The sequence below is a fragment of the Schistocerca gregaria genome, chromosome 2 (assembly GCF_023897955.1).
Source record: "Schistocerca gregaria isolate iqSchGreg1 chromosome 2, iqSchGreg1.2, whole genome shotgun sequence".
NCBI classification, from domain to species: Eukaryota; Metazoa; Arthropoda; class Insecta; order Orthoptera; family Acrididae; genus Schistocerca; species Schistocerca gregaria.
Genome location: NC_064921.1, coordinates 710,230,140 through 710,257,654, shown reverse-complemented (window position 1 = coordinate 710,257,654; position 27,515 = coordinate 710,230,140). Strand labels below are relative to the sequence as shown.

Below are 27,515 nucleotides of genomic sequence, written 5' to 3'. Positions count from 1 at the left end.
ACACCTTATTGGTCATGGTAATGTGTTTTTGGTGTTTCCACACTTTTGTGCAACACCTTCAGCATTTGTAGACTTAAAGAAAGCGTTTGACACTGTTGACTGCAATGCATTGCCTGAAATTCAGAAGGCAGCAGGTGTAAAATACAGGAGCGAGGGACTATTTACAACTTGTCCAGAAAGGAGACGGCAGTTATAAGCGTAGAGGGCATGACAGGGAACCAGTGGTTGAAAAGGGAGAGCGACAGGTTTAAGGCCTATCCCCTATGTCATCCAATCTGTACACTGAGCAACCGGTAAAGGAAACCAAAGAAAAATGTGGTGAAGAAATTAAAGTTCAGGGAGAGGAAACAAAAGCTTAAAGGTTTGCAGATAAAACTGTAAAGGGTTTGGAAGAGCAGTTGAACGGAATAGACAGTGTCTTGAAAGGAGGATACAAGACGAATTCAACAAAAGCAAGACAAGGATACTGGCATGTAGTCGAATTACATCAGGCGATGTCGAGGGTATTAAATTAGGAAACGACAAACTAAAAGTAGTAGATGAGTTTTGCTATTTATGCAGTAAAATAACTGATAATGGCCGATGTACAAAGGATAAAATGCAGACTGGCAGTGGCAAAAATAGCTTTTATGCAGAAGAGAAATTTGTTAAATCGAATATACAAGAAGAGAGTAGACGTTTTTGAAATATGGTGCTACGGAAAAATGCTGAAGATTAGGTGAGTAGATCATGTACTGATGAGGAGATACTGAATAGAATTGAGGAGAAAAATTTGTGGCACAACTTCATTAAAGAAGGGATTGGTTGGTAGGAAACGTTTCGAGACATCAAGGTTTCACCAGTTTAGTACTGAAGGGAAGTGTGGGGGCTAAAACAGTAGAAGGAAACCAAGATATGAATGCAGTAAGCAGGTTAAAAAGGATGTAGGTTGCAGTAGTTATTCGGAGATGAAGAGGCTTTCACAGGATAGAGTAACATGGAGCGTTGCATCAAATCAGGCTTCAAGCTGAGGACCATAACAACAACGAGAGGAAATTAGGGCTATGCAGAAAAATGATGATAGGCAAGTCACAATTACACTTTCCATTCTCTTATTTCTTGCATCTTCACAAATGCTTCCCTTCGCTTTGGGAATGGAGCTTGTAGCTGTATATATTAAAGAAAATGAAGATAAGCACATCTCGATGCTGTTTAACATTTTCCCTTTACTGGTCACTCTAATGCACGAATAGGAGATGCCTTACATCAGTATTTATTGTATGTTTACAAGGCTGTGCTGAGAATGATGACAGTCCTTCCCTGGATTAGGGAGACATTTTCCAGCAGTCGAGAAATGTCAGAGAATACACAAATGTGTCGCATAGGAATATCAGCATCCGTCGTATACCGCTCTTTCACAGAATCCAAAAATGCCTGCAGATTGTGGCCGATTATCTTTACTCTCAGTCTGATACCAAACAAATTACATCGTAGGCTACGTAACCAGGATGTGTGCCAGCAACAGTTATCTGTTGATAATCACTGGTAAAACAATTTTACAATCTACGACGTAATTTCTCTGAGTGTTTATGAGACTGAGTTGAGTTAATCTGTCCCTAGTAGTATATTTTCTCGCAGTTCCGGCTCGCGTGCATGACCATCTGATAAGCAAGGCTTCATTTAATCTTGTTACAGCAATAAACTACCTTTTGGTTTCCATCATGCTCGTTAGCGTCGTTCCACGGTTTCATATTTATTTGTACAAAATTCACGATTTTCTATCTTGTGTAATTTTAAATGAATAATATGGAACGTATTGTAACCAGAGGGAAAATGTTCCTGTTGGAGCAGAAAAGCCGCTGACAGAAAAGTGGGGAACCAGCTGCCTCAATCCTTATTCAACCTACCTCAGAAAAAAATTTGGCACATGAACACATTCGCCCTCCTTTAACACAGACCATTCTACACCATCTTACCCGGTATTTCTTTGTAGTAAGCCTTCGGACTCAGCATCCTCCTCTCACTGCCACTGTGCAGATACCCCCATATCTCTCTCCCATTGTCTCATTTCTCCCACTGATTTATAGTTACCCCGCTGCCACTGTGTCTTCTGTCGCATATACTGTCTTCTTCTGTCTTTCTTTCCAACTATCTCCATCATACCTTTGCAGCTCAAAAATTATGGAATGGTTTTCCTCTATACCCACACGTTTAAAATTTCGATCCAAAATATGCCCTCCCCTGTGCCTATTGTTGAAGTTCGCTGGTCTGGGAGGGCCCAGACACCTCAAGCCTATGTATGGATTCCAGTCGTATGCCTTTCTCATTTACACTGTCCCCTCTCTCTTTTGCTCCCACCATTTCTGTCTCCAGCCACCTCTCTTCTCTTTTACTGTCACTGTCTCTTACTGACCATCACCATCTCTTCTCTTTTTGTGTCCCACTGCTGTTGACTTCATCCCGATCTCTTTCTATTTCAATGTCACTTTCTCTCTCGCACCACCACTGTCTCCACTCTCTTTCTCTCCCAGTGGTACTGTTGCCTCTCAGTTACACCTTCACTGCCTCCTTTTGAGCACAAAAAATCGCGAATATGTTTGTACTCATGGTGAGGAAGGTAGAATGAGGGTTGAAGCAGCTGGTACCAAATGATTCAGATGGCTTGAGCACTATGGCACTTAACTGCTGAGGTCATCAGTTCCCAAGAACTTAGAACTACTTAAAGCTAACTAACCTATGGACATCACACACATCCATGCCCGAGGCAGGATTCATACCTGCGACCGTAGCGGTCACGCGGTTCCAGACGGAAGCGCATAGAACCGCACGCCCACGCCGGATGGCAGATGGTACCATACTTTTCTCTCAGAGTGTTCTGAAGAGGGATATATTCGCCTCTCTTGTACTCCAACTGGAGTACTTTCCGCTGGTTCCCTTCTTTTCCCTTCTACAGCCAGCGGGTGCTGCTTACATAGAATGAATTCTATATGCCATTAAATTTTTGACAGTTTTTTTATATACCAGTACTTCGACACATTTATATACTTTGACATATACAAACAACAAATAAATGTACATAATCTAAGGCTATCGCAAAATTGCCTCTGGATATTTTGCTCATCGATCGCAATCCATCGAATAGGCCCAGTTTATGATTCTTATTTTAAAACAGTAAAAATGCAGTTAGAAACATTTTGCAGTCTTTAAGGTTTTACATAATGTTTGGAAGTCATTTCAAGTTCTTTATCAGGCATGTTAAGACCTTAAGGCCTTTTTTAGCCCATTTGTGATCACTGAAGTACCACTTTCGGCATATCAGTAGAGCCGTGAAGCGCCAGTTGAAGAGCGACAGCGGTTTGGATCTTATACCACAGGGTAGCTTCATTACTCCACTTCTTCCGACAGGTATGTCTAGTATCTTCCGCCGTGGAAGTCGAACGCGCAGCAGAACAAATGGACGTGGGCAGACCATATAGGGCTCCGTCTCTGCGGCAGCTATTCCGTGCAGGGAGGGCGCCACCTCTAAGCCACGTGCAGACAGCGGCCAATAGCCGCTCCCTCCGGTTTCGTATATAGGGACCCGCTCTGCCCTAGTCCAGCACCCTTTCCCAACAACTTCCATCGTCTACCCCTTCCGGATGATGAGCTTCGCCCTGACATCTACCCTTCCTACTAACTCTAACCCCATTTTTCCTGCCTCCTCCTCTGGGCTCCCTATCCTCCCCCTCCCTCCTCCTGAGCTGCTTCCCCTCCTACTCGCCCTCCATCTCTTGTGTCTCCTTCCAGTGTCTCTGCACTCCCTCCTGCCCTGCCTTCCCTCTTCTTCTCCCGCCCCACGTGTCTCCTGCCTCTTCGTGAACCCACTGATGCCCCTCCTCTCTTCATCCCGCCGCTTCCCCAGCTGCCCCATGCTCTCCCCTCCTTTTCCATACTCTCTGACCTTTTCCCTCGGCAGGTCTCACCTGGCAGTTTTATTTTTCATTGTGTGTGCTCTAAGTGGGTTTTAAGAGTGTTGTTCTGGAGTGTTTTTACTACTGTGGCCGACTTTTAACCTGTGCCTGCGTATTCAGTGCCTTCTCTGTGTTTTAAGAATCGCCAACTGTGTTTTTTAACTTTCTGGTGACTTCTTTTTAACTGTTCCCCATGAACATCTCCATGTCAGTGTATATTTTACCTCCATTTTCTCCCCTTACTCTGTTTTATGTTCCCCTTTTTTTATCATTATGTATGTATAATTTTATTTTTGTTTTAGTTGTAGTGTCACTCGGCTGAAGAGCGGCGGATTGTGCCGCTGACAGCCCTCCCCTGCCCATATGGGACAGGGGAATGAAATCGCAACAAAGGAAAGAAAAACCTAGGCCAGCCAGTCTGGTACCCGCTCTGGATTTCGTTTCTATCTCGGCAGTACTGCGTTCTGGTCGTTGCTCGTTGTTGACATTTGCCTGGCTCTGGTTCTGAGTGAATTTATGTCTGGTGTTTGGTGTTGTGGTTTCCACAAGCCTCCATTGTTTATCTCTTCCTTGTTGTATTGCTCATAGTCAGTTATGGTCGGTTGTTGTCAGTTGTCATTGGTCTGTCGTCCCACTCATCCTGTGTTTACCCAGTGGTGCGTGCTCCACCGCCGGCTGCTTCCCCGCCTTGTGGCTCTGATCCGCAGCCCAAGGCGTTCCCGCTGTTGGTTGTGGTTACAACAGTATGCAAATACGTTAAAAGAATTCGCAGTTGCAAATATGGACAACCATCAGCTTTATAATGGAATGACGACAATGAAAACTGGTGCCGACCCGGCACTCGAATGCGAATCTCTCGCTTCTTGCGAGTGGTGACCTTACTACTAGGCTATCCGACCACAACTCACGGCCAGACCCAAGCTTCCGTATGTCATCAAACATATGTCTAAACCTATATTCGTACGTCAAAAATGTTAAAATGTATGTGAATTCCTAAGGGACCAAACTGCATAGGCCATTGATCCCTAGACTTACACACTACTTAAACTAAGTTAAACTAACTTATGCTAAGAACAACACACACACACCCAAGTCCGAGGGAGAACTCGAACCTCCGGCAGGAGTGGCCGCCCAGCCCGTGACAGGACGCATCAACCCGCGAGGCCATTCCACGTGGCTAGTACATCGATTGTGTATTTCTGTACAGGCGAGACATTTTACTTGAAAGTAGTTTGCCCGGTGTCAGTAGGTAAATACGATATAGCAGTACCTGTGTTACTCTGCATTACAATGCGACGTTCCTTTGGACGTGCATGCATGTCAACGGAACAGGCACTGTGGCGACTGCAGCTGTTATGAATGATGTTAAACGTATTTGGACAACCATCAGCTGTATAATGGATATGCATGCGTGTCCAAAGGGAAATTATATCGTAATTCAGAACAACGCAGGCACTGCAATATTGTATTTATCTGCCAATAACGGGCAAGCGACTTTCAAGTGAAATGTCTCGCCTGTACAGGAACATACATGACGGATGTGCGAGTACAGGCTGTAAACATTGGGTGTGGCCGTCAGTCGTGCTTGAATAGCCTAATGGTAAGCTAACCACTCGCGATAAGCGGGAAATCGGCGTTCGAGTCCCAGTCCAGCACAAATTTTCACTGTCGTTATTCCACTACATAGCTGATGGTTGCCCATATTCACAATTGCAAATACATTTCACAACTTTGCATCGTAATAGCACAGGCACTGCAACATTGTACTTCAATCCGTATCTTTGCGATAAGTAGAACCCGAAATATGACCCCATGGAAGCAGCATTTTCACGCGCAGTCTGTCAGCAACATATGTACACTCCTGGAAATTGAAATAAGAACACCGTGAATTCATTGTCCCAGGAAGGGGAAACTTTATTGACACATTCCTGGGGTCAGATACATCACATGATCAGACTGACAAAACCACAGGCACATAGACACAGGCAACAGAACATGCACAATGTCGGCACTAGTACAGTGTATATCCACCTTTCGCAGCAATGCAGGCTGCTACTCTCCCATGGAGACGATCGTAGAGATGCTGGAAGTAGTCCTGTGGAACGGCTTGCCATGCCATTTCCACCTGGCGCCTCAGTTGGACCAGCGTTCGTGCTGGACGAGCAGACCGCGTGAGACGACGCTTCATCCAGTCCAAAACATGCTCAATGGGGGACAGATCCGGAGATCTTGCTGGCCAGGGTAGTTGACTTACACCTTCTAGAGCACGTTGGGTGGCACGGGATACGTGCTGACGTGCATTGTCCTGTTGGAACAGCAAATTCCCTTGCCGGTCTAGGAATGGTAGAACGATGGGTTCGATGACGGTTTGGATGTACTGTGCACTATTCAGTGTCCCCTCGACGATCACCAGAGGTGTACGGCCAGTGTAGGAGATCGCTCCCCACACCATGATGCCGGGTGTTGGCCCTGTGTGCCTCGGTCGTATGCAGTCCTGATTGTGGCGCTCACCTGCACAGCGCCAAACACGCATACGACCATCATTGGCACCAAGGCAGAAGCGACTCTCATCGCTGAAGACGACACGTCTCCATTCGTCCCTCCATTCACGCCTGTCGCGACACCACTGGAGGCGGGCTGCACCATGTTGGGGCGTGAGCGGAAGACGGCCTAACGGTGTCCGGGACCGTAGCCCAGCTTCATGGAGACGGTTGCGAATGGTCCTCGCCGATATCCAGGAGTAACAGTGTCCCTAATTTGCTGGGAAGTGGCGGTGCGGTCCCCTACGGCACTGCGTAGGATCCTACGATCTTGGCGTGCATCCGTGCGTCGCCGCGGTCCGGTCCCAGGTCGACGGGCACGTGCACCTTCCGCTGACCACTTGCGACAACATCGATGTGCTGTGGAGACCTCACGCCCGACGTGTTGAGCAGTTCGGCGGTACGTCCACCCGGCCTCCCGCATGCCCACTATACGCCCTCGCTCAAAGTCCGTCAACTGCACATACGGTTCACGTCCACGCTGTCGCGGCATGCTACCAGTGTTAATGACTGCGATGGAGCTTCGTATGCCACGGAAAACTGGCTGACAATGACGGCGGCGGTGCACAAATGCTGCGCAGCTAGCGCCATTCGACGGCCAACACCGCGGTTCCTGGTGTGTCCGCTGTGCCGTGCGTGTGATCATTGCTTGTACAGCCCTCTCGCAGTGTCCGGAGCAAGTATGGTGGGTCTGACACACCGATGTCAATGTGTTCTTTTTTCCATTTCCAGGAGTGTATTTGCGGATAAACGAGGTGCGACAATAAAGTAATGAGACTGATGTTAGAAAAAATGTTGCTAACCGTTTTAATCAAGGTGAATGTTGTCTCCTTCAAAATAGTTCCATTCTGATTGCACACACTTTTTGCAGCGCTTGTGCCGCTGATGGTAACATTTCTGGAACTCATCTTCTGTAATATCCTCCAAGACCCTCGTCACAGCTTTTTGGACATCTCGTGTTGTTTAAAAATGGTGTCCCTTGACCACCGTTTTCACTCTTGCAAATAGAAAAACGTCGTACGGAGCGATATCTGGTGGCTATGGTAGTACTGAAATTTGTTTTGAGGTTAAGAATTGCTGTACTGACAGAGCAGTATGGGATGGCGTATTATCGTGATGCAGAATCCAATTATCAGCAATGTTGGCACGGACACGATGAACTCTTTTTACGAAGTCTTTCTAAAATTTCTTTTCAGATAGTACGAGTTCACGCACCCTGACCAAGTTGACATCTGTCCGTGAGGCTGATGGTCGTCCACTGCGGTCTTCATCTTCAACATTCGTTCTGCCTTCACTAAACATTTTATGCCAACTTGAGCTCTTGACATAACCTTCTCTCCAAAAGCCTTCTGATGCTTACCGTAAGTTGTCGTCGCGTTTTCACCCACTTTAACGCAAAAAGAAACTGCACACCGTTGCGCAATATTATTCGGTTCCATTTCCGTGACGAGAGACACAAACACGTGTTAACTTATTACAGCACAACTCAACGACTGAGCAGTTGCATCGATGTGCAGCTTGGACTAGGAGCAGCTTATAGTCCAAGGTCAAAGATATTCTGCCTGCGCAAGCCTGTAGGATTGTCACATCTTGCAAAGAAAATGAGTCTCATTACTTTATTGTAGCACCTCGTATGTATATACTGGATGTTTATTTTAACATGACACATTTGCCTCGATAACAACGCATCGTACGAAAAAAAATTCCAGGTGAAAAATTAGTCTTAGTAAAGAGGACATCTGTGAATGCTACATTTGTCCACCCCCTAATCACCCCACTTGCGTGGGCAGGGTCAACTTAGTATTTTCAAACTGGAACCACCCCTAGTTTTGCTGCGTATTCAAAAAACATGTGCAGGTTACTCAAACCATTGTTACCCATTCGTTACAAGTGGCGCTGTAACCGACTAGGTTGATTGTGATGAATCTCTAGACCATCGAAATTCTTGATTTTGGTGGCCGCCCTCGAACGTCACCATCATGGTGGCTGATTTCCAAGTGCGTTTGCATCCAGCCGCTATAACTCTCGCGCTACCCTCTACGCGGCTACCGGCGGAATGCGAACCATACCCATTGTAAGAAGGTAAAATGTCCTGCGAACTGATAGTGATAGGTGTACCTGCCCATGGTAACTCACCGAAATCGAACACCCAAATGGTGAGAGGAAAGAGCTCTCATCGAAATCGAACACCCTAATGGTGAAGGGCGGGGGATCTTACCCGTATCAAGCATCCCGATGGGAAAAGAAAACTATCACATTAGCGTCATTGTTCCTGGATCACGCGAAACGTAGCTCCCAGCCAGACACTGAAGTGGCTTACCGTGTTGTACTGTACAATCAAATTTGCAACACTGAGTAAATCTGGAACATAAATATCAACAGTTAGAACATGAAGATTTACGTTTCCATCATAAATGAAGTATAGAATCAAATGCGTCGGTTCTTAATTTCAAAAACAGACTCACGTGATATTTGTCGACTACCGCCCATCTACCACGAGTGGAAAACAATGATTTGAGTTGGTTGGTTTCAGGGAGGGGACCAGACAGTGAGGTCTTCGGTCCCATCGGATTAGAGAAGGACGAGGAAGGGAATCGGCCGTGCCCTTTCGGAGGAACCATCTCGGCATTTGCCTGGAGTGATTCAGCGAACTCACGGAATACCCAAATCAGGGTTTCAACCGTCGTCCTCCCGAATGCAAGTACTAACCACTGAGCCACCTCGCTCGCGACATATGTCCTTAATTATTAGTTGGATGCATTCCAATCTCTGTCTTCCTCTAGAGTTTTTACTGTCTAAAGCTTCCTGACCCTTCTCCTTGTCAGTGTTTTCCACATATTCCTTTCCTCTCCGACTCTACGCAGAACCTCCTCATTCCTAACCTTATCAGCCCACCAAATTTTCAACATTTACCTGTGGTATGCTTCGATTCTCTTGTGTTCTGGTTTTCGCACAGTCAGTGTTTCACTTTCATACAATCTCAGAAATTTCTTCCGCAAATTAAGACGTGTGTTCGATACTAGTAGACTTCTCTTGGCCAGGAATGCCATTTCTGCCAATACTACTCGGCTTTTGAAGTCCTCCTCGTTGTAACCGTCATGGCTTGTTTTGATACCTAGGTAGCAGAATTTCTCTACTTCATCTACTTTATGGCCATCAATCCTAATGTTACGTTTCTCGCAGTATTTCCGCTACTTCTCATTACTTTCGTCGTTCTTCCATTTACTCTCAGTCCATATTCTGCGCTCATTAGACTGTTCATTCCACTCAGCAGATCGTGTGGTCCTTCTTCACTTTCACCCAGGATAGAAATGTCATCAGCAAATAATATTATTAACATCCTTTCACATTGAGTTTTATTTCCAGCCTTGAACCTTTTCTTTTATTTCAGTCATTGGTTCTTCGATGGATAGACCGAACAATAGTGGCGAAGGACTACATCCCTGTCTTGCACCATCTTTAATCAAGCACTTGGTTCTTGATCTTCCACTCTTGTTTTTCTCTCTTCGCTCTTGTACATGTTGTGTACTACCCGTCTCTCCCAATAGCTTACCCCTACTTCCTTCAGAATTTCGAATATCTTGTACCAATTGTCATTGTCGAACGCTTTTTCAAGGTCAAAAATCCTATGCAGGTGTCTTGATTTTTCTTAAGTCAGAAGCAACGTGAGAACTGTCCCTCTCATGCCTTTACCTTTACTAAAGCCAAAGTGACCGTCATCTAATAGATCCTCAATTCTCTTTTCCATTCTTCTGTATGTCAGCAGCTTGGATGCGTGAGATGTTTCTCCTTTTATCACATCAGATAAACCTTTCCCCTCATTAAGGCCTTCAAGGTACTCTTTCAACCTATCCTCTCTCTCATCTGCATCTAACAGCGGAATTCCCATTGCATTCTGAAAGTTACCATATTTGCTTTGAATTTCAGCGAAGACTCTTTTGACTTTTCTGTATGCTGAGTCAGTCTTCACATTTTCATGCAGCCATTTCGGCTTCCCTGCACTTCCCATTTATGTCATTGTTAAACGACTTGTGCTTCTGTATTCCTGTATTTCCCTGAATGGATTTGTACTTCCTTCTTTCGTTGATCAGCCTTTGTACCTATGTTTTTCTTAACAACTTCTGTGATAACCTTTTTTTAGAGATATCCATTCCTCTTTAGATATGGTCTATTCCGTATCGCAGTATCTATAATCTTAGATAACTCCAACAGTATCTCTTCATTCCTTAGTACTTCCGTATTCCACTTCTTTGCGTATTAATTCGTCCTGACTAGTCAATTAAACTTCAGCCTACTCCTCAACGCAACTAAATTGTGATCTGAACGTCCTGTCCACTCCAGTGTCTGTTTCCGGAATCTCTGCCTGGCCGTGATGTAACCCAACTGAAATATTCCCATATCTCCCGGCCTTTTCCAAGTACCTGCTCCTCTTGTGATTCTTGGACAGAGTATTCGTTATTACTAGCTGAAATTTATTGCAAAAGTCAATTAGTCTTTCTCCTGTCTCATACCTACGACAAAGCCCGTATTCTCCCCTAACCATTTCTTCCAACCGTTCCCCTACAACTGCATTCCAGTACCCCACGACCATTAGATCTCCCTTTTCTTACTGAACTGTCCGTTCAATGTCCTCATATACTTTCTTACTTTCTTTATTCCTTCATCTTGCGACGTTAGCATGAAAACGTGTACTATCGGTGTCGGTGTCGATTTGCTGTCGATTCTGATGAGAACAACCCTGTCACTGAAATGTTCACAGCAACTCACTCTCTGCCATACTTTCCTATTCACAACGAATCCTATTCCCGTTATACCATTTTTTGCTGCTGTAGACATTATTCTATAATCATCTGACCAGAAATCCTTCTCTTCTTTCCATTTAAATTCACTGACCCCCGTGATATCTAGACATTATCGTTTTCAGATTTCCTAGCTTTCCTACCACGTTCAAACTTCTAACATTCCACGCTCCGACTCGTAGAATGATATTCTTTCGTTGGATATTCCATCTCTTTCTCGTAGTCACCTCCCCCTTGACAGTCCTGTCCCGGAGATCCGAATGGGGACTATTCCGAAATCTTTTGCCAATGGAGAGATAATAATAAGATTTTTCAATTGCAGGCCACGTGTCCTGTGGGTACACATTATGTGTCTTTAATGCAGTGGTTTTCATTGCCTTCTAAATCCCGAAGGCCTGTATGAGGGAGTGGACTTTTCTGGTAACGTGTCAGAAGAAATTGGAGTCGATAGGAATAACACAGCGGATATATTATTAGAGGCAGAATTTAAAAGAGCTCTGGAAGACTAGGGATCAAAAAAGGCAGAAGGGATAGATAGCATTCCTTCAGAGTGTCTAAGATCGCTGGGGGAAGTGACAACCAAACGACTGTACAAGTTGGTGGGTAGAGCCTATGAGACTGGTGCGTACCATCAACTTTCTGAAAAATATCATCCACACAATCTGGACGATAGCAAGGGCAGAAAACTATACCACAGTCACTTTAACAGTTCATGCATGCAAGTTGCTGCTTAGAATAATAAACAGAAGAATGAAAAAGGGGAATCGAGGATCCGTTAGATGACGATCAGTTTGTCTTTAGGTAAGGTAAAGGCAGCAGAGACGCACTTCTCACTTTCCGCTTGGTAGTGGATGCAAGGTTGAAGAAAAACGAAGACACGCTCATAGCATTCGTCGACCTAGAAAATCATTAGACAGTGTGAAATCGTGCAAGATGTTCGAAGGTCTGAGAAAAGTAGGAGTAAGCATTGGGAAAGTCGGGTAGTGTACAATATTGACACGACCCAAGAGGGAACAACAAGACTCTAAGACAAAGATCGAAGTACTCGAATTAAAAATGGTTTAAGAGAGGGATACACTCTTTCGTCCCTACTATTGAATCTGTACAGCAAAAAAAGCAACATCTGAAATAAAAGAAAGGTTCAAGACTGGGATTAAAATTCAGGCGAAAGGACATCAATGATAAGATCCACTGATGACGTTGCTGTCCTAAATGAATGTGAAGAAGAATTACAGGATCTACTGGACGGTATGAACAGTCTAATGAATACAGAATACGGATATAGAGTATACCGGAAAAAGACAAAAGTAATGAGATGTAGCAGAAACGAAAATGGCAACAAACTTTTCAAAGTGGTGTCACGATATAGACAAAGTTAAGTAATTGTACTACATTGAAAGCAAAATTACCCAAGACGGACGGAGCAAGAGAGACATAAAAAGCACACTAGTACAGTCAAAGAAAGCACACCTGGCCCAGAAAAGTCTTCTGGTATCAAACATTGACCTTAATTTGAGAAAGAAATTTCTGAGAATATACGTTTAGAGCACAGCATTGTATGGTAGAGAAATTTGGACAGTGGGAAAACGGGAACAGAAGACAGTCAAATACTTTCAGATGTTGTGCTACAGAAAAATGTTGAAAAGCAGGTCTACTGATAAGATAAGGAAGAGCAGGTGTTTACCAGAATCGGCAAAGGAAGGAACATACGGAAAATGCTGACGAGAAGAACGGAGAGAATGATAGGACACGTTTTAAGGCGTCAGGGAATAAAGTGCATGTACTGTGGGGAACTGTAGAGGATAAAAACTGTAAGGGGAAGACAGGGATTTGAATACACTTAACAGATAACTGAGGGTGCGTACTTCACTGAGATAAAGAGGTTAGCGCAAAAGAGGAATTTGTGGCGGGCCACATCCTGCTCATGCAACCGCGTATTATCCATTGACAGCTGCGGTAACTTTTCTAAAAATGCCTGTACTGCCTCCGGCTCCAGCAAACCTTGCGTCCCAGACAGTGCCATTGCTACACTCCTACTGTCCATTACACACAATGGTACAAAAAGAAACCACAACTCCAAAAAATCATCACAAACTAGTTTTTACATGAACCCCAAACACATGAACACCTTGGCCACAACAGGTCCCCGACCCTTGCACCGCCACTTCCCTTTTCGTGCTGGAAGTCCATCCTACTATTTTTTTTTCCCATCTACCTTTCGACTGGTTGGATATAGTTAATGATTTTTCACACTTTTTTTCTCTTCTGGCACTTCATGCAACTTTTCATCCTTCACTACATGGTTCACATTGTTGGGTAACCTACCACTCCTCTTCCAAAGTTTACAGAAGTACGTTCCACCTATTGTGAGTTTGTATCTTTGCGCCTTCCCCACTGCACGGCGATAGCCCCCTGACATTGCAGGGATTACTCTACTGGCGCCTGAGCTGGAAACTCTCCATGTGTGCCAAGGACTGTGTGCTAGTCATGGCTGGGGGATGGGGACTCCAGACAAGCGTTAAATTGTCAGGTTGCCATTGCTGTGGCTGGTTGGCTGCTGTAGGGTTGCACCTTTCCTCCTGTTGACTGGACTGCACCACTTCCAAAGAGAAAATAAAATCCAAGAATACATGATTCAAAGGTTACAACACTGTCATTCTCTCTATCAAAAGTACCCTCGGCCTATGTCACGCCCTTAGGGCTCCTCGACTACATTGGAGCACACATTTTCAACATGTCCCTAATGAAGTACATCAACGCCTGTTTGCATTTAATCTCTTAATGCCTACTGTGCTTAAAAGTAGTTCACAAGACTGGAAAGGTAAAGTGAGTTGTGTGCTGAATACCTTTAGAAAGTGTAGCGGTAAAAGTTCTTTCCTTTCCGTGTTTCTTTGCACTTTTATAGCGATTCTGGCACAAGAAGAACCATATTGCTGCATTGTGACTTCTCGACCCGTTTGCAGAACGATGGATGCGCCAGGAAGCAATGGTCCGGAAGTGACTGACTATATCGACCACTCCATGATGGAGGCGGCCCTAAAGAGGTATTTCTCGTGTGACACCATCATTGTGGAGTCCATCGTGGTGGAGCCGGCGAACAAGGCTGGAGCCGGCTACGGCAGCCAGATGTCGAGGGTGAGGGTCGCCTTCAGGAAGGGCGAGGAAGAGGCGACTCAGCAGCTGCCGTTGATCGTGAAGGCCACACTTAGCGAGTCGGCGTGGGTGCAGGTGGGGCAGGTGAGAAGCACCGTCAAGCTGGTGGTGGTCTGCGAGCAAACCACGTAAGAAGGGATGGCGTTCGTCTTGTTTGTACATATTCGCTCTTCAGTGCAATGTGTTTTTCTGAGCAATGTCGCTTCTGACGTTTGGGCTAATTACAGCTATTGAGATGGTACACACGTACCGTTTATTTTACATTTTATGCGAGTCTTTTGCTCTTTTGGGCGTTCTGTGTTAATGCGGGACCATGACTCTTTAGGCAGTTTGTAGTTTTAGTGTGTTCCGAAGAAGGCGTGGTTATCCACCCCGAAACCTAGGTCAACATCCGATTTCTATTTGCAATCGAGGCGAATTCTTTATAATCATTAAATTATTCACGATTGCTGACGCGCTGCAATGTCAAAGGTTCTCAAGTATCAATCTCCGTTACTTAATGTGCGCAGACGACTCGGCAACTCTCATCCGGCAGTCGGTCTGGGCTGTTACAGTGCTTAAGACCCGCGCGGACAGTCATTCGACAATCTGTTTCTGTGCAGAGCGCATAATTAACTTTCGTATAATCTGTGCTGTGCTCAAAACTATGTAGCCATCAATATGAGTCTACACAGCTGACTGCTCTGCTCACTCACGTCGTAAAGAGCCTGCGTGTGGAACTTTAAGTTAACCATTTTTACAAACGCATTACCTTTAAGAGCTGCTTTATACTCTGCAAACGAACGTTATCGTGATGATTAAAATTCTTCTGTGTGTTGTAGTGCCTCATTGTGTAAAATGCTTTAATTTTATACTTCAAACCAATTTTTCGACCGTATTACTATGGCTTTCCTCAGGACAAGTGAGGTTTTGTTGGAGGAAAGTTGGCTCTATTTATTGCAGACGATCAGTGTCAATACATCGTATTCTTGAAATTTTGTCACTAGAATGTAATAAACTATCCATGACGGACGGGGGAGGATACGAAGGAAGCTATTCGTGGGCAAGCCCGATTGTCAGTTACTGACGACAGTCTGTAAATGAGAGCTTCACTTCTGGTGGACACGTTTTCATCCTGGTGTGCGCGGAAATGCAACGGCAGTTTGTGTAGGCTGTCGCGTCCGTAGCTTCTTTCCTACTCTCCCCCGTCCGTCATTACTAGCTTGTTATACGAGGGTTGGAACTTAAATAGTGGCAACTATTTATTCACAACCGATACAAAAGAGTTACATGTTTGCACCCGTTACTGTGCTTCAGAGTTGTCACCAGCGTTGTGTAGAACCCGTTGCCAGTGACGTGGAAGGCGCATTATACCTTTAGCAGAGCCTGTTCTGTTGATGGTACGAATGGAGCGGTTTACTGCCTGTCGAATCTCTGGAACAGTTCTGAAGCGAATGCCACGAAATGGTTCCTTCATCTTCGCAATCAAATCAAAGTCACAAGGACGTAAGTCGTATTACTGTTCGTTTTTGTAGCATCACCTGCGACCAGCTTTGCGAAAGAAGCTGCGACACTTCCTGCACAAACCACCCATCATTTTGCACGACAATGCGCAAGCTGTCGCTGCTCTGTTCGGTCGAAGGAACTGAGAAGTACTGTATCATCCACCATACTCGCCGAACTTAAGTCCTTGTGACTTTGATTTGATTGCGAAGATGAAGGCACCACTTCGTGGCATTCGCTTCAGAGCTGTTCCAGAGGTTCGACAGGCAGTAGACCGCTCCATTCGCACCATCAACAGAACATGGTCTGCTAACGGTATACTACGCCTTCCACATCACTGGCAACGGGTTCTACACAACGCTGGTGACTACTCTGAAGGACAATAACAGGTGCAGACGTGTAACTCTTCTGTATCTGTTGTGAATAAATAGTTTGCACTCTTTAAGTTCCAGCCCTCGTATATTCGGGCCAACAAAGTTTATGAAAATAAGATGTGTTAACCACATATCGTCTACAATAAATACAGCCGCCTTTCCTCCAGCAAAACCAGTTTTGCTCTCAAATTGGCCATTGTAGTACGGTCGGAACGCAGTTTTTATGTTTACAATTAAAGTATTTTATACAATGATGCGGTGCGTCATCATGACACCGGCCGCGGGATCCTACGTAGTTAAGTCGTTATCTTGCTAGGTGTGCGACGTCTCGATTCATTCATTGTTTCTGCCAGTATACCGATGTATGCTTGCATGCTATTGCTATTTTACTCTAAATGGCTCTGATCATTATGGGACTTAACATCTCAGGTCATCATTCCCCTAGCACTTACAACTACTTTAACCTAACTAACCTAAGAACATCACACATCCATGCCCGAGGCAGGATTCGAACCTGCGACCGTAGCAGTCACGCGGTTCTGGACTGAGAGCGACGTTTCGATGAGTGTCAGAAGATGATGAGAATGACACACATCGAAACGTCGCGGATTTTCGACGCAGCTACCAGCTCCCAGCTATACGATTTTCGTCACATTTACTTGCACAATTTTTTGCTGTGTATCCCTTAAGGCAGTACGGCCTTTGTTGGTCTTACCACAGGGTCGAACACAAGATCCACTTTGTTCTCAACTACAATATTTTTGGAATAATAAGAGCTTAGTATTTCAGGAGATACACTGCAGAACACTGTTAAACACCACGTAGTAGCAGTTCCGCAAGTTATTCTTTGAGCAATACGACGAGGGACGTTCAGTAACAAATGCAACACGTTTTCAGCTAATTTTCGTTGAAAAAATTCAAAATTTGATGTAGGGATATCGTGAAATATTCCCTGTTCAGCCCCCATAGTTTCATGAAGTTCCGATAGGTGGCGGCGCTATTCGTAGCCTTCAAAGCGGCGTCTGTAATGAACTGTGGCTCCTGCAGTGTTGGAGTTTGCAGACGACTTGTGCAACTTGTCACAAAAATGCGAACATACTTCTCCTTTTCCATGAGCTCACAGGGCCTCACCCAAATCAGAGCATCCGAGAGGAGCTCACAAAGCTTCGTCGCACATTTCTTCCTCAACCACCGTACATCCCGAATCAAGCTCCTTCTTACTTCCATCTGTTTGGCCCAACGAAGGATGCATATTGCGGGACGCAGTACATGGATGATGGAGGCGTTACTGATGCAGCAAGAAGCTGGCTCCGATATCGACCTGTAGAGTAGTACCTTGTGCGAATACAGGTCCTCCCAGTAAGATGGCGTGAGGCCGTCGCATTGAACAGAGACTATGTATAAAAGTGGCGTTTTGTAGCCAAAGAGTGCGGAATAGTATGGTATACTGGAATTCCAGAATAAAACCAAACTGATTTCAGAAAAAAAATATGTTGCACTACTTACTGAATGCTCCTCGGGCTTGGAAGTGACTACCAAACAGTACAGTTATAAATACTGGTTGTTGGTCTTTGCACACGGGCCAAACACTCGATCGATTCTGCTCCCAGCTATAAGATTATCGTCACATTTAGATGCATAGTCATTTTTCCCAGCTTATCCCTTAATGCAGTAAACGATCTCTATTCCGATATTTTTCCGAACAGGGCTCCAATCCATGGGTATTTGCTATTAAGAAGACGCAAAAGCACCATCTTCTCAGAGGGTTTCCTTTATCAGTGTTAAGAATAGGGACAAAATCTAGAGTACAGTTGTAAATACTGGTTGCTGATCTTTTTACATGGTCAGACACGCGATCCATTCTGTTCCCAGCTATAAGATTCTATTTTGGCGTAAGCTGGTAAGGATCCATTCGTTTGGTAAAACCACTACATTTATACATAGACCTAGGCGTGTAAGAGAACACCTAGTGCGCCACATCTTAGACCCAATGTGACCATGACTTTTTAAAGCAGATACAATTGTGAATGGAACTTTATATAACCTTTTTTTATGTGTTATCTTAATCCAATAAACAACGTCGATTCCAAAATTTTTGACCAGTACTCCGATGTACAGCTATTTGAGGTTACTAAGGTTGACAATGGCATCACCTAAACAGCAGATTTCTTCGTTAGTGTTAAGAAGAAAAATTCGAAATTTGTGGTAAGGTCTTATGGAACCCTAAGCTTACGCACTACTTAATCTATCTAACTTAAACAATCATACGCTATGGACAACACACACACACACACACACACACACACACACACACAGACACACACACACACACACACACACACACGTGCCTGAGGGATTTTTGACCAGTACTCCATGTACAGATATTTGAGGTTACTAAGGTTGACAATGGCATCACCTAAACAGCAGATTTCGTCGTTAGTGTTAAGAAGAAAAATTCGAAATTTGTGGTAAGGTCTTATGGGACCCTAAGCTTACGCACTACTTAATCTATCTTACGCTAGGGACAACACACACACACACACACACACACACATACACACACACACACACACACACACACACACACACACACACGCCTAAGGGAGCACTCGAACCTCCGACGGTGGGGACCGCGCGGACCGTGACAAGATGCTCTAGACCGTGCGCCTAGTGTTAAGACTAAGGACAAATAAATAGTTAGAGGAATGCAAAGAGTATCTGTCTAAAGATCACCACAGCATTCGTAATAGATTTTAAAACTTAAACAAAAACTTGTTTTCTGTTGGGTGTACAACATCTAAGCACGTCCAGGTGTGACTGGGGAATTATAATTCCATTAGTGTGGTAAAGAGTCTCAGTTCTAACATTTACCACTAGTGCTCCATCGTATGGCTACCAATCACTGTTCAAAGCAATATTTAAACTTTGCCTGTCCAGTTTTATTCTGTAGCTCCGTCCTTCTCATACATGTAGATTGTCATGAACATGAATAGGGTATCTTTTTAGTATTTTTGGCAGGGCTGCAGTTTACGAAAAATACATAAGCTAGCAGAACATGTTTATTAAATTCAATGTACACATGTTCTCTATTTGTACTCTGTGTAGTTTTAATAACATCCAGCTTAATTTTTAATTTATGATTTAAATCCACATTTCAAACTTCCAATTCTTTCTTGAGCTAGTAGTTGACAAGTACAAAGAAGGTGTATTCTCGAATCCAAGACGTATGTAATTTTTTCCGCGTAAACTATCTGTGTTATGGCTTTAACCATTAGTCCCGTTCCTTCCCACAAATCTTCTAGGCAAGAGCATTCAGGGAGTTTAATATTTCCTCTTATTTCCTGCATAGCTATATTATTATAACACTCCACATCTTCCTGGATGCAAATCCTTGTGCAATTTCCGTATACAACTTTAAGTTTAGGATTTTTGGATACAAATTACCATTAAAGGTTCTTATAAGCTGCTTTTAAGCTCTGCAAATTGCTGTTCTCTCGTGAGATGTACGACATTAACTCCATCGCGTTTCTGTATAATATAATATCCTTTTTAAGCAGACACAGGTTGGGAATGGAGTTTTATAAAGAATGTGTGCTTTAACACTGTAAACATGCTCCATCCCTCATTTACGGCCCGGACGCCAACATACACTTTCCATTTCTATCTACACTTGATGCTAATACCTTTAATGGGGAATGGCTTAAGTCTGTTCGTCATACTGGTTCTTTTTCTTAGTAGTTGTAGAATAACACTGTCTGTGGGGATCAGGCCTAATCTGGCAATGTTTATATTTGTGGTATTATGTCCTGGATTGAAAGAGATGTGCCCCCCTCCCCCCCCCCCCTCACTTTAATATAGCACTTCCGTGTAAAACATATATCGTCTTTGTTGGAGGCGGTGTGAAGTATCTCAAAATAGTTTACAGATATATTATTAAAACTGTATGAAGACAGAACATAGTTTATAAACTTTTATGTGGCTTGATTGTCTGGTTGACTAGTTTGTATGCCAGTCAGTTTTCGTGCATTCTTTTTATCCCACTTGTACTGCAGAACGTTGTTAAACACCATGCAGCAGCTTTTCTGTAAGATATTCGTTAACTGACATGACATAGATGCAACTGCCAAAGAGACCTATGGCTCTGTTGTATCTTCCCTCTATTGTTGGGGCTTAACGCCATTAAACTATCAAGCTCAACTATTTTATCATTGTCCATAATCCCACAGATATGTCCCTGACTAATTCCGTCCACGCAGAAGCCGTTGTTTACTGTAACGCAGTCACACATCTCCATTTTGATTAAAATCCCAACAATTTACGTCCTTAATGTTAGCAACAAGATTGTCCAGGTTCTCCAGTAATAATTACAAACCAAAGCGTCTTCCTCCTAATAGCTGAGCGATGTTCAGTATTTTTGAGGAATCCGTGTTGACGCTTTCCACTACCGCGAAAGACTGTTCAGTTGTGGCTGTCTAGCCTCCTTTTATACTCTAAATAACTAATATAGCAGCACTCTGACTAGTTGCCAACGCACAACAGCTGTTCCGTACGTTGTAAATAGTACTTTCAGTGTCTAATTCATTTGAACTGTCTTTGACAGGGTCGAACTCACAGCGCATTTTGTTCCCAGATATAAATAACTATGGGGACCTATGCTGGTGTACAACCAGTGACTGGCTACAATGCCAATTCTGAACATGGGGGTTTAGGGGGAATAATAATAACTCTCTGACATGTGCTGTGCCCACTTACCTCTATTTGTTTTATTTCTACTGTGATGTGGTTTGTATGATGCAGCTTACAGATTCAGATTCACTTGGAGGAATGCAGTTCGTTATAGAGGAGAGAAGTGGCTTACGAAACATTTATTAGATAGATCATTCTTTTCGAGTACTTATCCGCTATCCTGAGGCCCTCGCATATTAACGAGAGAGGTGTCCTTGATCCGTCATAAGGATTACGGCACGGTCAACAAGAAGCTTCTGCGGTCTGTAATTAGAAATCACAGATCAAAGTTCTGGCCTGACACAAGTGTGCTTATTATGATTAGCAATTTACGTTTCCAAACAAGAAGGTTGATGCATATTCTGTGATACGGTTCAGCAGATGTCTTCGAATTTCAAGTACTTTACAATATGGGAAGGCTATGCTATCAGCAGTAAAGTGCTATTACTGTTTCATTTTATGGAAAACATGCTTCAGAAATGGGGACATTTTTTGTAAAAAGAGATTAGTACGCATGATCGTTGCTTCATAAAACCGTCCGCCTGCTTATCATTCCACTGTTGGGGTTGCGGAGAGTGGGGGATTCCCGACCGAAGACTGCATCTCTGGAGCGCCAGTCTTTGTCCAGCTAGCCTGCCAGTCGCTCGTGTGCAAACGCTGTGGACTGTGACACATGTATTTTTTAGATAAATTAAGTGCATTTCCTACTCTACAGATTGGCGGGGAGTAGCAACGGTGCGCTGGCGAGTACAGCAGGGCTTGCAGCCATGCTCCGGTGTGGCGATAGCCAGAGCAGTGGTGTGGGGCAGCTAGGGGTAGCCAGCATCTGTAGATGATTCTGTGACCCGCTGCCATGATGTTACTCAGTAATAGTCCAGGGGGAACAGAGCAAGTGCGCATTTGCTGCATTGCTTATATACTGTTTTGTGACGCTGTGCCTCTTGTTTATTGGCATATTTCGGTAGAATAATGAGGTGCAGTACTGGTTAATCGATCTTTCTAAGAATGGAGGAGGAGGTATTCTCTCCACACAATAATACTTGTTAATTCGTGGCTAGTATGCAACCTGACACAGTTCCAGTGGAGCAGACCAATAATAATTCTGCTGCCTCTGCAGTTTCATTGCATTATTAATCCTTTGTCTCACCACAGACTTAGAACTGTTTTTTGAACTACCCACACCACATGCCAATGCATATTGACCCTGCTGCTGTTAACGTTGCATCACGACAGGTGCACACCATTTTGTATTGACAGGTATGCTGCTCACACCACATCACAAGATGTAGACTGACAATGGAAGTATTAATTAAGACTTTCAATTCCCCATCCATACCACTGCATGGTTGCGCAGAAGTTAGTTGACAGACATCTGACATATCCTGATGAGCAGGCAATGTTGCTCATTAATGGCTCAGTTATATTGCCACTGCTTCGTACTCTAATGTTGTGCTGCTGGAAGCAACATTGCATTGGGTGCTAAAATGCAATTATAAACAGGTGTAATGAGAACACTATCAGTGTTTGGTTGCTTAGAAACAATTATAACAGGAATAATATCACAAACGTATTTGAACCACCTACTTACTGTCTGCTTGCGAATATCAGTATTTGAGAAACAGAAAATAACAAACTCTGTCCAAACAGACCTTGAAGACCCAACGGAACCGACCGGCCTCCGTGTCGTCCTCAGCCGTTAGGCATTACTGGATGTAGATACGGAGGGGCATGTGGTCAACACACCACTCTCCCTGCCGTTGTCACTTCTTGTGGCCAGTGCCGCTACTTCTAGGTCAAGAAGCTCCTCAATTGGTGTCACAAGGGATGAGTGCACCCCTCTTGCCAGCAGCGCTCGGCAGACTCGACAGTGACCCATCCAAGGGCTAGCCAAGCCTGATAGTGGTTAACTTCGGTGATCTGGAGGGAACCAGTATTAACACTGCACCAAGGCCATTGGCATGTGACAAATAGTAACATTTGCAAATACATACTGGCTGCCTGCTGCTACTCAAAATGTCCTTTCTTGCTTTTGTGCTGCTAGTGTTGCTGTTGCTAGTGAACAACTGGCGCTGGCACTGCTCACCCAATTGATAGTAGGATCAGGCACTGCACTTGGCGACCTTGGAGTGCTAAGCTCAAGCACCCACGAACCGAAGAGCGCAATGAGCAACAAGCATTCGAGGAGATGCGGAGACAGAGAGTTACAGAAAGGGCTGAGACAGAGAGAGCAATTACGTAAGAACCCAGTTATACAAAACAATATTAAAAAAAGTTTTACTTCTTGTTGGAGTCAAGGATCAAGATCGTAAATTAGATAAAAATGCACCGGTCCTTGCGCTGTCATACTACTAGCTTGAGTAGACTTCATGTACGAAAGCCTCAGACAGTTCCGACAGTTTCAAACATAATATTGTTCCACAGTGGGACGTATTCAAGACGGAGGCGCTGGTGCTGGCCGAGGTGTTGCCCACGGCGCACGAGGCTCTGCGTCGGGTGGAGGGCGCAATGTTCCGGCCACTGACGGCCACGTGCCTGCACCACGGAGCCACACCCAGGGCCTTCCTCGTGCTGGACGACCTCGTGGTGGCCGGCTATCGATTGGCGGACTCCGATCGACCTCTCGACTACCAGCACTGCGAGGTGGTGATGCGAGCCTACGCGCGCCTCCACGCCGGCACGGCCTACGCGCTCAGCAAGCGCCCCGACTACGGCGTCCAACTCGATATGGATTACTTCACCGCCGACAACGCGGAGTTTATGCTGCGGTCGATTACGCAGTGTATGTTTTCTGCTCTCGCCGATTTCGTGAAGAGAGTTCCCAACTATGAACACTACGCCGCCAAGTATTTGGAACTCGCAGATACCTTGTTGCCACTAATGAGAAAGGCATTGAAGAAAAAAGTTCTAGATACTAAACTCAAGGTGCTGGTTCATGGTGACTGTTGGAAGAACAACATGATGTTCAAGTACTCATCAGGGGAGGTTGTTGATGTACGCTTCGTGGATTTTCAGGTATGTGTGTTGACTATTCAGTAACATGTCCATTCTGTGTGCTGATTGTCTCCCTTATGTCTTGTTCACCTATGCCAGATGCGAGACATACATAAAATTTTCTTTGCATAAGTTAACAATTACTCATGTGACACCTACTTATTATGTATTCCGTTTAGATCTTCATATATAACTTGAATTTAATTGATGAAAGGAGAAAATATAAAGACGCAGTAAACGAAGCAGGCCAAAAGGAATACGAATGTCTCAAAAATGAGATCGACAGGAAGTGCAAAATGGCTAAGAAGGGATGGCTACAGGACAAATGCAAAGAATTAAAGATACCTTTGGAGAAAAGAGAACCACCTGTATGAATATCAAGAGCTCAGATGGAAAACCAGTTCTAAGCAAAGAAGGGGAAGCAGTAAGCTGGAAGGAATATATAGAGGGTGTATACAAGAGGTATGTCCATGAGGCAATATTATGGTAATGGAAGAGGATGAAGATGAAATGGAAGATATGATAAGCCCACTGCATGAAGAGTTTGACAGAGCACTGAAAGACCTAAGTCGAAACAAGGCCCCGGGAGTAGACAACATTCCATTAGGACTACTGATAACCTTGTGAGAGCCAGCCCTGACAAAACTCCACCATCTGGTGAGCAAGATGTATGCGACAGGCAAAATACCCTCAGACTTCAAGAAGAATATAATAATTCCAATCCCAAAGAGAGCAAGTGATGACAGGTGCGAAAATTACCGAACTATCAGTTTAATAAGTCACAGCTGCAAAATACTAACACGAATTCCTTACAGACGAATGGAAAAACTGGTAGAAGCCGACCTTGGGGAAGATCGGTTTGGATTCCATAGAAATGTTGGAATACATGAGGCAACACTGGCCCGCCGACTTATCTTAGAAAATAGCTTAAGTAAAGGCAAACCTACGTTTCTAACTTTTGTAGACTTGGAGAAAGCTTTTGAAAAGGTTGACTGGAATACTCTCTTTCAAATTCTGAGGGAGGCAGGGGTAGAATACAGGGAAAGAAAGGCATTTTACAATTTGTACAGAAACTAGATGGCAGTTATAATAGTTGAGGGGCATGAAAGGGAAGCATTGGTTGAGAAGGGAGTGAGACAGGGTTAAGGCCTGTCCCCAGAGTTATTCAATCTATATACTGAGCAAGCAGTAAAGGAAACAAAAGTAATATTTGGAGTAGGAATTAAAATCCATGGTGAAGAAATAAAAACTTTGAGGTTGCCGATGACATTGTAATTCTGTCAGAGACAGCAAAGGACCTGGAAGAGCAGTCGTATCGATAAGATACGACTTGGTGAAGAAATAAAAACTTTGAGGTTGCCGATGACATTGTAATTCTGTCAGAGACAGCAAAGGACCTGGAAGAGCAGTCGTATCGATAAGATACGACTTGGTGAAGAAATAAAAACTTTGAGGTTGCCGATGACATTGCAGTTCTGTCAGAGACAGCAAAGGACCTGGGAGAGCAGTTGAATGGAACAGACAGTGTGTTGAATGGAGTATCCAAGATGAATATCAACAAGGGCAAAACAAGGTAAACGGAATGTAGTCGGATTAAATCAGGTGATGCTGAGGGAATTAGATTAGGAAATGAGACACTTAAAGTAGTAGATGAGTTTTGGCATTTGGAGAGCAAAATAACTGATGATGATCGAGGAAGAGAGGATAAAACGTGGACTGGCTATGGCAAGGAAAGCGTTTCTGAAGAAGAAAAATTTGTTAACATCGAGTATAGATTTCAGTGTCACAAAGTCTTTTTGAAAGAATTTGCATCGAGTGTAGCCATGTATGGAACTGAAAGATGGACGACAAATAGTTTAGACAAGAAGAGAATAAAAAAAGTTCAAATGGCTCTGAGAACTATGAGACTTAAGATCTGAGGTCATCAGTCCCCTAGACTTAGAACTACTTAAACCTAACTAACCTAAGGGCATCACATACATCCATGCCCGAGGCAGGATTCGAACCTGCGACCGTAGCACCAGCGCGGTTCTGGACTGAAGCGCCTAGAACCGCTCGGCCACAATGGCTGGCCAAGAATAGAACAGAAGCTTTCGAAATTTGGTGCTACAGAAGAATCCTGAAGATTACATGGGTAAATCACATAACTAAGGAGGAGGTACTGAACAGAACTGGGGAGAAGAGGAATTTGTAGTACAACTTGAATAGAAAATGGGATCGGTTCGTAGGACACATTCTAAGGCATCAAGGGATCACCAATTTAGTACTAGAGGGAAGTGTGGAGGGTAAAAATCGTAGAGGGAGACCAAGAGATGAATACACTAAGCAGATTCACAAGGATGTAGGTTGCAGTAGTTACTCGGAGATGAAGAAACTTGCACAGGATTGAGTAGCATGGAGGGCTGATGAAACCAGTCTCTGGACTGAAGACCACAACAACAACATACACCTAACGACTTATGACTTCTCTACTCCATTCACAGATGCTGTGCATGGAAAATAGTTCTTGATACAAAATCCCAAATTCTTCTAATATTACCGGTATGATAATTGTGCAGGCTGTGCATTGAAATTTAGAAATGTACAGATAATGTTCAAAGGAATTGAAAAAATTATGTATTACTAAATGTAAACCAACACTTATGAAGCTATCACTACTTTGCCTTTTCCAGGCAATTAATACCGTCTTTTTTGAATTAGGCTTAATCCAGGTATTAAGAAAATATCTTAAGAACGCTACCAGATTCTATACACATAGATAAACCTTTCTCCATGAAAAGGGCTTTATTCCAGATATTGTAAATGTGTTTTTGCGACTTCGTTACAGCGATGTCATTTTTGAAAGGACTTTTCTCCTGGAGTAATACTCTTTCAATGGTGATTATCTTCACGTACCGTCTAATTGAACACCTGATTCACTATGCGGTATGTTTCGCTTTTCGTAGTTCAAGTCATATGTTGAACGATATCGCTAAATTGTATGCATAATATGAAAAATGATGAGCCTGTAATGCATCTATATCATGAAGGCATTGCAAAGAAAGGAGCAAATGAAGTGTACTCCTTCTGATTTCATGACATAAAACAATGTGCACAAGAAAATGTCGAAGAACTAGGTTTGTTTTCCGACGATTGCGTTGGGAAAAATAAGAATCATTGTAAGATTCTACACTCCTGGAAATGGAAAAAAGAACACATTGATACCGGTGTGTCAGACCCACCATACTTGCTCCGGACACTGCGAGAGAGCTGTACAAGCAATGATCACACACACGGCACAGCGGACACACCAGGAACCGCGGTGTTGGCCGTCGAATGGCGCTAGCTGCACAGCATTTGTGCACCGCCGCCGTCAGTGTCAGCCAGTTTGCCGTGGCATACGGAGCTCCATCGCAGTCTTTAACACTGGTAGCATGCCGCAACAGCGTGAACGTGAACCGTATGTGCAGTTGACGGACTTTGAGCGAGGGCGTATAGTGAGCATGCGGGAGGCCGGGTGGACGTACCGCAGAATTGCTCAAC

At 44.1% G+C, this 27,515-nt stretch overlaps 1 protein-coding gene across 1 annotated transcript in view; it reads left to right on the top strand.

The window, feature by feature from the left end:
- LOC126334827 (uncharacterized) overlaps positions 1-27,515 on the top strand; it is a 50,295-nt gene that overhangs the window by 6,916 nt on the left and 15,864 nt on the right. Inside the window, exons 2-3 of the mRNA XM_049997487.1 lie at positions 14,232-14,505; positions 23,424-24,014. Coding sequence (XP_049853444.1) covers positions 14,236-14,505; positions 23,424-24,014 — 861 coding nt within the window. The 5' untranslated portion in view covers positions 14,232-14,235. The remainder of the gene's footprint in view (positions 1-14,231; positions 14,506-23,423; positions 24,015-27,515) is intronic.